Below are 11889 nucleotides of genomic sequence, written 5' to 3'. Positions count from 1 at the left end.
GACAAGACTTCTACAATCCTTTTTTATATTTCCGTCACATGTGTTGAAGGGAACAAACTGCTCATGTTTTTCTCTACAGATATTTGCTGATATAAAACTTGTCCCTTTCCCCTAAATACTTACCTACAGAATAAAATATTCACTCCTCTTGTGACTTACAGTTGACTGCTAGATAACATACTTTCTGCAGATTCCTAGAGCAGCATGTTCTAGTTAGATGTGTTTATTCAGTCATTCAATCACACATTTGTTCAACCACCCAACCAGCATTTACATATCAACTATGTGTTTAATTCAGTTATCTTAAATGCAACCAAAAAACAAAAGTTTTAAAGAATTACCATAACTTTTATTTTTGCTTAGTTTTATTAAAAAAATAAATAAGTCATAAAGCTTTCTTTTCTTTAGGAAGAAAAAAGGAACAAGTTTCATAAAATCAAATAAGCAATGGTAAGGTATCTGAACTTGAAAAAGATTGGAAATCACTGGTTTACAAGATATAATTGAATGCAACAACTGTGACAGCCACAGTTGGCCGTTTCATGCCAATGGCAGCAAACAACAGGATCAACTGGGGCAAAATAAATAACTGCGTGGAAGCCCTGATAAGTGCTTAAACAGACTGATTCACTGAGACATCAGTATAGATATATTTTGCTTTAGACAACACAGAAGTTCCTGAAAAGTTTTGTTTAAATGAAACATCCACAAACATACGAGGAGAGTGTGGTATCTGACAGAATTCCATGGTGAATTCCTTTATGAATAACTGCTTCCTTTTTTGTAACTCCAGGTATTTGCTTTGCTTAAGGCTAAGTATACCTAGCTGCTACCTCTCTGAACTGCGGCAACAGCATATTCACCTAACAGTGCTCTAGCTGAGCCAGTGGCACAATTTCCAAGTCTGTGTTTCTATTAAGTAAGTAGTGTAAGTATGGTACAGAGTCAGCCAGGAAACCCAGCTGCATCTGGCAAGGCAGGCGTAGGGGTGGGATTATCACCTTTAACAATAATTCCAACTCAACAAATACTTTTGAGAATCTACTTTGTGCAAAGTACAGTAATAAATCTTATTTATTTGGCTATAGATGTACTTCCTTTTAAAACCTTCAGTTAAGGGCTAGGTCTAGAACCCCAAAAGAAAGTAATACTTCTAATCCTCAAGACGAGCTTTAACCAAATTAGCTGCCCAATTCCTTCAATTAGGGTGGATGATAATGGAAGAGACTGAATTTCCCAAGTCTGAAGTTTAACAAACAAGAATCACCTTTCATATAACTAGTTGTGAAAAATTTTGCTGGTGACAAAAATTTCTCAAATGGTTCCTTTTCTTTTACTTCCTCTAAACGGAACTCTGAATTTTCAGGCAAACTCTGAAGAACAGTTAAAGTCATTGATGTTCTGTGTTTGGGTGATATATTTCAGTCCTGCTCATAGAAATAAAAATTTCTTTCCACCCACCAGAATTTCACGAACTTATACTACACCAAAGCAGTGATGCTTTGGAAAGGGAATGGGCACAGTAGTACCAGTCAATTTTATCAATGTAAGTAAATAAACTGAACCCTCGCTTTATTCACAGTCTCCACTTCATTTGGCCATACTTCTACCAGACCCAAGACACATTAATTAGTTAGGCTGTTCAGTTTTCTCTTTTTTAATTAATGCTTCTAATAACATTGCTGCCTATATGTACAAGTGTGAATGAAAGGAGTATGCAAACTGTAGTCTTTCCCACACTGAGTACACTCACAATTAGTAAATAATTAAAGAATAAGTGGTCATTTTAAAACTTGTATTTTTCTTAAGAAAAATTTACACTTTCTAGCACTTAAAAAAAAATGGGTCTGAAAAGTGCCCTATTAATGTCCAATACTGTTTCCCACCCTGTCCCACCCATTCAAAACCTGCTACAAATGCTGGATTTAGTTCATATAAAATAATTTAGCAGTACCAGGATTTTTCATATGGAAACAGTGTTACCGACTTCTTCATACTGGATAACAAAATAAGGATAACTCTGGTCATCATTAAAAATGACAAAAATCTGAGGCTCAAAGAAATTATCCACACAAGAGTCATACAGGTCACTGGTGACACTGCCAGGATTGACCGGAGGGGGCCTTCTCATGCCATGACTGCCCATTGTGTATCTGCCAGTCAGCACTTTGGCGAGAAACATGAAATGGACTCCTTTGGAGGACTTCTTAGAAAAGTTATGAGAGTAGCTTGCCTTCTTTGCAAAATAACTGCCCTGTCCAAACATTGTAGCATGCTTTCCACATACTCGAGGGTCAAAGTTGTGCTTGCAGATTCCATCTACCACATCCTGGGATGTTCCATGAAATAAATGTCTCTCGTTTATTATTCTGTCACGGCCAAACATTTTCCTGTTCATATATTCCTTTTTCCTAATGCAAAGAGTGGATAAGGAATTCAGAAGAAGAAAATATAGATTAATTTAATGGGCATGATGTAGTAGTCATAAACTTCTCTTTATGGTTTCAATGGGGAGGAAATACTGAAGCAGTTACCAAGGGCAAAATGCCATCAAAGGTCATACTGAAAGTTTGAACTTAACTTTTCCACCGAAGAAAAGCCCTTTTCCTTCTTTCTCCTGCAACCATTTACTTGCTTTCTCTTCCATTTCAAATCTAGTTCTCATATTTTTTTTTTTTTTTTTTTTTGTCGTTTTTTCGTGACCGGCACTCAGCCAGTGAGTGCACCGGTCAGTCCTATATAGGATCCGAACCCTCGGCGGGAGCGTCGCCGCGCTCCCAGCGCAGCACTCTACCAAGTGCGCCACGGGCTCAGCCCTAGTTCTCATATTTTACCTTCTTTAATATTCCTTCCTTGTCTAATTCCCCAAACCTGAGTGTCCCTTAATTCTGAGATTCCTCAAATCTGCACGTATTCCCTTTTAACTACATTAATGTATTCGTTGATTTGAGAAACAGCATAGCAAAATGATTAAGAACAAGGCCTCTGGTGCTAGACTGCTTGGGTTCAAATTCCAGCACCATATCTTATTAGCTACATGACCTATGGCAAATTTTCAAACTTTTCTGTGACTCAGTTTCTTTTCTGTAAAATGTAAATTATAATCCTATTCATATGTCAGTTATGAGGATTACATGTGAGTTAATATATGGAAAAATACAGACATATTAAATTCCATGCAAGTATTTACTATTATGTTTCATATTTGAGATTAACTGCATTAAGAAAAGCTCTCTTGAACTTTTCACATCTGTGACTCACCTTTTATATTTCTCCCAAAGAAACTGGTTTTGGACTCTCAATATTTGCAAAATTCTATATTTAAACTCAGGCACAGTCTTATGAAAAAGGTTGTAAATGATTCGATAACTTTTGTCCTCTGCAGAAACAGGCACTTGGATGAAGTCCTGAGATGGATGCATATAAACCCAAGTTTCAGGGTAAAAGTTTGCTGAGGTGACCCCATCAGGGCAGATGACCTGTGATGATGAAGTTGCTTCAAGAGGCGGAGGAGCTTGTGTGGGAACCCCACCAAGTGTCCTAAAATGGAGAGGATGAAACATCAACATAAAACACTCAGAAATGAGTACCTCTCACATTATATTGTCCTATAACCGTGTCTAATAGTATACTTTGTATAGCTTAAATGCTTCTTTAAAAAATAAAAAATACTATTTAAGAAAAAAAAGAATCTTAGAACAAGCACTGCCTGTACACGGATAACCTATTATTAGCTTCCTCCTGACCTCCTTCCTGTGGAGAAAACTCTGGAATGTATTGCTGCAAGGCAAACAAGCACGAGCCAACTTATAAATATCTTTACTTTTGAATCCTAGACTCCTCTTTTTCCTATACAATTAAAGAAACTTTGTTTCAAGGGAACAATGATAATTTATATGCTTTCTTCAAATTTTGCTGATACTAAGTGGAAAAGATGTCATCACTAAATGTTGTGTGAGGTGGGAAACAAAGTAGGGCAGACTTGAGGCAGCATATGGGAAGTAATAAAAAAGCTTACTTTAATTTCCTTATAAAAACATAAATCATGGAGTAGGCATTGAAAGCTGACAAATATTTGGTATTTGCTTAATTTTCCCACATCACATATAATAACAAAACCATTAATATTATTCAAATGTTATAGCTTTGGGTGTGCTTAGGATAAAGCTAATTACTATAAACTTTAGATACCAGAATGCATAACCTTGAACCTTTAAATTCAGGTCTGTAACTTTGAAAGATGAACTTAGATAAGAAGCAGCTTTGATAAGTTACTTATTCTTGCATGATTACTTAAATTTAAATCATATTTCTTGGCCATTTTTAAAACAGACAGAAAGGGAAGAAGCAAAGAGTAAGAAAATCCAGACCCTGAGACCCAGTTTCAGAGCCAGGGTACTGTAACACTCATCAGCACATAGGGGTCACAAGGAAGCAATAATGTCTGCCAAAATGGATTAGGAAAAGGAAGTTTTCAAAAGAGCTTTGCGACACAGAGGTGACAACTGTTTGTGAATATGAATCTAATCTCCAAAGAGCATATTTTACCATCACCCTCCATCGTAATCACAGCCACTTAGTACTGAGTACATATTATGGGCCAGGCATTTTATACACAGTATCACTGTCACAATAATCCTGCAAGAGAGCTTGGTTATTCCCACTTTTCAAATAAAGAAAGAGGTTCGGTGAGATTAAATAATCTGCGCTAGCACAACTAGCAAAGAGTAGTGACAGGACTTGAATCCAGGCTCATTTAAGTAGTTTCTAAACTTATACTCTTTCCATTTCCATGTATTTCACAATTTTATATATATGTATATTTATATTTTTATATATTTCTATGCCTAGAAAGTGACAGATGGGATATACCAGGATTTCAACCTAGTTTTGCCTGACTCTCCTCACCACCACTACCACCACCATATCATACGTCTTTGTACTTTTAAGAGATGGTTTGATAAGAAGCTAAAAGCTATGGAGCATAATTGCCTTTTTCAACCCTCGCCTGCTTCAAGGGGCTGTGCCTTCAATTTAATGTGCCTCAAAGTCCCCTTATGAGACAGAGAAAAAGTTCTGGGTGGGTAGATCCAGGGCTTACTGAATCCCTCAGGTGCTTTTAAGTTCAGGGGCAGATTCAAAGTGGTGCTGGTTTCTCCAACCTTCATGACAGAAGGCACAGAAGTTCTTGTTCTCTGGAACATTTTCTCAGAGCCCTGACAGATTCCTTTGGAGCCTCAGTACTGGTACATTTTTCTGGAACAATGGTACATTTTCCACTGGTACATTTTTCTGAAGAGAGTATTCACTGCTTTAATCAGATTTTCAAAAGTCTATAACTCTTAGAAAAGCCATCACTATTCTGCAGGAATGGCAAGAAAGCACAGAATATAAGCCCCTTGTTTTTAGCCATTCCATTTATCTCAGCTCTGCAAAAAAGCCAGTAAGTCCCGGCCCACCAGCTCTTCTGTTATTTTCAGGGGTTGATGTTACCAACAAAGGTTTCTGGGTTGAGAAAGGAAGGTAAGATTCTCCCCTCTCTACCCAAAACTGATTTTAGACAGTCTCGATCTGTACTGATAACCTGGCACTGACAACAGAAGATACTCTGCTCCTTTTCTTCCTGATACCACTCCTGCCTAAGAACCAGTTCCATAAAATCAAAGCTTCAAATATATCCATTCCTTTTTTGGGGACATGTAGGTCTGTCGTTTACTCACACATGCTTGAAGATGAGCCTGGGTAAGTAAATCCTATCCATTCTAAGACGTTAAAATAGACTATATATATGGCTAGCATCCATTCCCACCCATTGATGCGTATACTTTTTAACAAGCCAACATCCTAATTGGACTAAAACAAAGATGCATATAGACAACTGTCTAATAGATTTCTACACTCTAGTTGTCATGGGTTCAAACTATATATTTCAAACACAGTTACAAACATACCTTTATTTTCTGAGAATGCTGAAATCGTATTTAGCTTATGGGTATTTCAATGACATACTGCATGCTTCACAGTGCTGCACCAGCCTTCTCTAGAGAGGCAAAGTTGAAGGGTATCTAGCTTGTACTCAAGGACCTCTGAAGAACAGATTTTTCAGAATCCAAGGTCATCTTTCATCACTCTCCTTCCCACTCCTTACCATTCTGAAATATGTTTCCTAACCCAATGTCAGTGATGAAATAAAGATTAATTCATTTTATCCTTTGAGAGGAGGAGTCCAAGAAACAGTATCAGGCCTTCTCATGACCATAAGGTTATTGCACAGGACAGCTGTCCTTTCAATGGAAAAAAATGAACCCCCATACTGCTAAAGATTTGTTTCCTTATGCAGCCTCAACTCAAGTATTCTAAGAATATTAAAGAATGAACTCCTTTTTATCAGCCCCACTAAAAGGCAGCAGGAAAAATCTTTTACTCTTTTTTTTCCCCCTCTTTCTAGGAAAAAATCTTTTAAATACAACTGAATTTGCAGGAAATTCATGAATTTAAGTCAGCCCCACCCTACCCCTAGCATTCCCAATTCTTAGACATCTCTGATTCCCTGACAAATATGGCCTCTTTGACACCTATGTTTCTCTTTGACCCTCTGTATTTAATAACACTTAAAAACAATACTTTTACCCTGGCTAAGATCATTGTCTCTGAAATCTGCTTTTTGGAGCCAATCCTTCTCCTCTTCCTCCCCATTGGGCCAGTCTAATTATTCCTCAGCCCAAACTCTAGGGCAGATAGGATTGCTATGTTTATGCATTCTACCCTGCTGAACTTGCTGTTTCTCTGCTCTTTTCTCACTGAAGTATCTGCCTAATCTCTTTGATTTGCTGACTTCTTACTTTATACCTGATTGTCACTGTTACAGACAAGAAGATTAAAATAGAAAATTTTAAAAAGGAAGAGGGAGTAGAGTAACTTTTTTTGTTCTCCTATAAGCCTGTATTATAAATATAGTAAGGCCATATTTGTAGTATTAATTCTACCACTGCTTATACTATTTTTATAGCTCATACCTTTTCATAAAACAAGCGTAAGTTTAAAAAGAAAAAAAGGAGTCCATAATAACTTGTCTTAAGATTGAAACAAATCAATTTCTGCAATTCTATTAAAACTTTCACAACAACGCAGCACTCAAATGAGCATTCTTACCCTTACACAGAAGCTACATCTTGCTTGATTGGCTCAGCATGCTAAGCTGCTGGTTCCACTAATGAATTCTACTGTCTCACCAGGACAATATGTTCCTAACTACTGGATGCTGACAGTATCTCCAGCTGTGCTAGTGAAATCACAGAATGGCATTTTTATTAGGTCCAGTAAAAAAAAACTGTATAAGGTAAAATTTCTCACACTTGGACTTAGAAGAAAGCAAACACTTAACCCAAGCCAATAAACACTTGTAAAATCAGCCTTATTACAAATTTCTTTTTGGTACTGATCACTTCAGAAATTTTTATTTGTTTATATTTTGTTTTTAATGTCTCCCTGCCTCCAATCTCAGAATTAGTATCATTAAGATTCTATCATGATTTGAGGAAAACAGTTGTGGCTTGAAATAAAAATAGTAGAAATATAAAAACAGTATCTTTGCCTCAAAGATCAGCAGAAGAAACCAACTAATATTACTCTAAACCTCCCAACTTCACAAAATCAAGTAAAACTAGTAACATTTTCAAAATCAGGCTCTAAAAATGGTATATCTGAGTGGATTTCCTTACAGATACTAACTTTCAAAGATGGCTATACTAATGGTAATGTGCCTTGCCTCTTGGTATCTAGGAAGGTGTGCTAGTAGGCTATGTGGAGAGGGCAAATGGAAAAACAGCTCATCAACAATTCAGAAGAGTGAGTTTAGTTTTAACCTTTTATTAAGAAACTGTATTCTCAGTAAGTATGACAGGTAATTTTAGTGAGCATCACAGGAAGATGTGCCTTCCTTAGCAAATGAGAATGTAAAATCGAAAGTTGAATTTTTCCCATTCAAATTCATTCTAGGAAGAAGAATGGAGAACACCACCTTGTAGGACTCCCCACGTCCCCTGGCAGCTTAGCTGGACTGGGAAGCAGTCCTGTAACATGTAATGGTTCCACCTTGTAAGTAGTCCCTCATGGAATGAAAACCTCAATCTTTTATGAAGGACGCAAATGCAAACTCTGTCCCTCATTCCAGACATAATTATGCTTAATTGTGGAAAGATGTTAACCCTATCTTACTTCTCAGTTCAAAAAATCCAATAGGATACTCACTCTTTTAGTGTTGGGTTAAGTGTAGCTTATGTGAACTCAATTTGTTGAAGAATTAAATCCAAAGAATAATTTGGAATTTCACATTCTACAAGTAATAACCAAGTTAGTCTTTTAATTTACAATCTTTTTCTCTCTGGCATTCAGTAGCACATTTACATAAAATGAAAGTAAGGTGAGATTTTCCACTGGACACTTACTGTAAATATGGAAGCAGTATAAAACAGGAGCGGAAAAGGGGTCTCCTTTTTATCTCTCTCCTGAAGAATGAGTTGTGAAGGATGTAGTGGTTGTTCCACATCATAAATCGGACCTCTTTCAGACCCCTAGAGTTTGCTTCTTCAATCAACCGAATAACAGACTACAGAGTAGAAAACAAAGAAAAAAAGCAAGTTTAAAAAAAGTTAATAAACAATCCCTATGCAATATGAAAATGTAGTTATCTCACTGGCAAAAACAATTAACCTCACTGTCAACATCAGAGGAATTTCAATAAAATACAATGAATCAAATTAATTCCCTTTATAAAATGTGGGATCCCCCCCCCCAAAGATGCAGAGTAGGAAGATGCTCCCTGTGCAGAAGAGCATAGATTTCTACCTTATAAAACATGTGAGGCCCAGGGAACTACTCTATTCTATTTTGAGCCTTAACGATGTCCTAGAGATTTTTTTGGTTTGTATTTCTTAAGGGATTTTCAGAAGAAAAATTAAAGATGATAGTGTATAAAGTTCAAATAAACCAATTCAGTAATGAACCTGAGAAATCTCTGAGGGAAATACAGGGACATTCTAAGTATTCTTGAGAATACATTTTAAACAGACTTCTAATTCTCTTTGGAAGATAGATATTAATGATTACTTAAAAGAGAGTCAGCAATTCTAGTCCAATATTGTGTTTTACAGCAACTAACCTGCTAGGTTGTCTTTTTTGCTATTACCATTTAAACAAACCTAGGTCAGGTAGATAAGTCAGTTCTCCCTTTTGGTAATGCTGGAAATAAATTTTATCAAATTTAAGAAGTCAGATCTCTGGAATATGAAAGTCCATTTCAGGGTGTTTAAACTTAACTAAGGATTGTCATTGAGACAAAGTAAACCATCATTTTTAAACCTTGCTTTGTGATTGACAAGCTATTCTCACCATCTCAGACTAAGGATGCATGTACACATATGATAAAACTTTACATAACCGATTAGCCTGACAATAGCTCAGTAAACATTTTCAAGTATTTCTTCGAGGGACCTGAGAGTGATCGTTTCCATTAGGCTTCTGAAATGCTAAATGTAACACATGATCCAATCTCCTTGAGCCCAGGAGACAGATACAGCTAAAAGTTACACCAGTTCTCATCTAATGAAAACTATTCAAAAGTGTTGGTTAGAGAATGGTGTTGTAATACCAAGGTCAAGGGTTCAGACCCCTGACCACAGAAACACCACTACCACCACCAAAAGTGGCACAAGGTCTAAGTATTTCACCTCTAAAGTATAAAATTCTGGGGAAAACACTGTATTTCTCTGATAATAGTGATATTCTATTTCTGGATTTCAGATTAATGGAAAGAAATACATTTTCAGATACGAAATGAAGAGAGAAAAGTTTTACTTATATCAACAAGACTGATTATGGTTTGTAGTTCAGCCTAGTCACTGTGGAAAAGGAAGAACAAAAGAACAGAGAAAGACAAAAAAATTTAAATGTACGTTTTAAAAAAAGAATCTGTAAATACCTCAGGATATTCTCTCCATCCAAAGTGGTCTCTACAGAAGAATTTCCACACTGTGTGATAAATAGAGTTGACACTGCTAGAAGGTGGTGTGGAAAGCCTTCGTAGCTGGTCAAATTCAGTTGTTTCATACACATTCATGGCATTTAAATCTGCCCAAAATTCTTGTCCGCTAAAAAGATGGAAGAAAAAACTTAATATATTTGCAAAATAAAAATATCTAAACATCTCATTGGACATTAACAATATCTATTATATAGAATTTTCAAAACTTGCTTTCTTGGAGTAAAAGAACATTATTGGTTGTTTCCACAGCATTCATTCCCTATGTGCCCTTTCTTAACAAGACCAAAATTTATGGTAGGATTGATTTAACTCCACAGCACCACAGGCCTAAACCAATCAACATAATTCCACCCTCTCCACCACAGCAGAATGAGCCAAAACCTTGTCTCAGCCAATCAGGGAATCAATTTTAGGATGCAGCTGATATAGAAACCAGACAAAGAAAAGAAAATTTCTCGTGAAGCCTGCCCTTTTTTCAGAGGTATCAATTTACCTGAGCTGATACAGTAATATACAATATCATTGATGAAACAGGAAAAAAGACAAGGGAAAAATAAAACGACCCAAGATGAAGCCGGTACTGCTAATCCACCCAACATCAATATTATCTTTAATAATGTGGGTGGGAAAATGTTGGCAAAACATGAAGAGAAAACTAGATTATCATGAGGTTTTGCTAGAAGAATATTTTTGTAATTTTGTTATCTGATCTAACTGCTGCTGCATCAGCACTTCACAGGCATCTCCATACTGTTGAGGGTTGGGGGTGGAAACCCACTATATAAATCAGACTCATTTAAGAAATTAATTTATAAAGTGTGGTCCAATTAAAACATGTTTCCTTTTTAATGGAACTTCATTTAGTTTGAAACATTTGTATTATTATTTTAAGTAACTGGTAAAATGCTCGATTTCTCTAAGAAAATATAAAACATTAAATATCATAAAATAACATCATAGATATTAGCACAGTAACTAAGTTCCTGAATATATTCCTTCATACTTTCCACCATTTCCACCACAGATTTCTAAATGGATGTCTACAACATACAGAATACTCCAGATCCAGTGGCATTTGGAATGATTGGTATTTATGAAATCCAGGTGTTAGGACAGATATTCCCAATAATTAACTTATTTCCTCACTACAAATTAGGATTTTGAAAAGAGTATTAATATTGACATATGGTTTTGTTAGTGCAACATTTTCCAGACTCTGCTCTTAGAACACTTGTTTCAAGGACTGTTAACAGGTATTCTGGGCACAAAGGATTCTGTGGTCAAATGTTCAAAAAATACTTGGTTACACAAAGTTAAACAATTTACTTTCTGCAGGCTTTCCTCAGTCCCTTTAATATGCTAAGGTATATACTGAAGTACCACTATGAGGGCTATCCTTCCAAGCCTATGACAATGCTTTCCCTTCCCCATGAATACCTATTAACATTTCTCAATATATCCCTGTGCAAATGTCAGAGAAACTTCTCACCCTTCACCCTTACATTCACGATAAGTTAATCAGATTCTACTCTTTGAAGAAAACTCAAATCATATACCCAATTGATGATGACAAGAAACACATAACTTGTAAAAAGTAGTATGTTCCTTTAAAAATTCCTAAAGATCTTCTCCAAAAAAAAAAAAAAAAAACCCCACAAATTTCTTGCTTAGAAAGAGTACTAACTAGTAGGATGTGGTCTTAAAAACAACATAAAATTTTAATTAAGCATGAAATAGGAATAAGGTGGTAAAACGTAGTTTAAAATCACTGTTTTGTTTAAAATGTTTTATGGTACATGGGAATATTTAAGTCAAAAGGAAAAATGTTTCTAGGAAATCCTAAAAAA

The 11889-nt window shown here is 36.0% G+C and overlaps 1 protein-coding gene across 1 annotated transcript in view; it reads right to left on the bottom strand.

Moving 5' to 3' along the window:
• Positions 1–347: 347 nt before the first annotated feature.
• TIPARP (TCDD inducible poly(ADP-ribose) polymerase) overlaps positions 348–11889 on the bottom strand; it is a 28833-nt gene continuing 17291 nt past the window's right edge. Inside the window, exons 3-6 of the mRNA XM_063113902.1 lie at positions 9980–10148; positions 8448–8608; positions 3262–3540; positions 348–2411 (exon numbers count right to left, since the gene is read on the bottom strand). Of these exons, the coding sequence (XP_062969972.1) occupies positions 1964–2411; positions 3262–3540; positions 8448–8608; positions 9980–10148 (1057 nt within the window). The 3' untranslated portion in view covers positions 348–1963. The remainder of the gene's footprint in view (positions 2412–3261; positions 3541–8447; positions 8609–9979; positions 10149–11889) is intronic.

Source organism: Cynocephalus volans, chromosome 1 (genome assembly GCF_027409185.1).
Source record: "Cynocephalus volans isolate mCynVol1 chromosome 1, mCynVol1.pri, whole genome shotgun sequence".
Lineage (NCBI taxonomy): Eukaryota > Metazoa > Chordata > Mammalia > Dermoptera > Cynocephalidae > Cynocephalus > Cynocephalus volans.
This window is presented reverse-complemented; position numbering and strand designations above follow the sequence as displayed.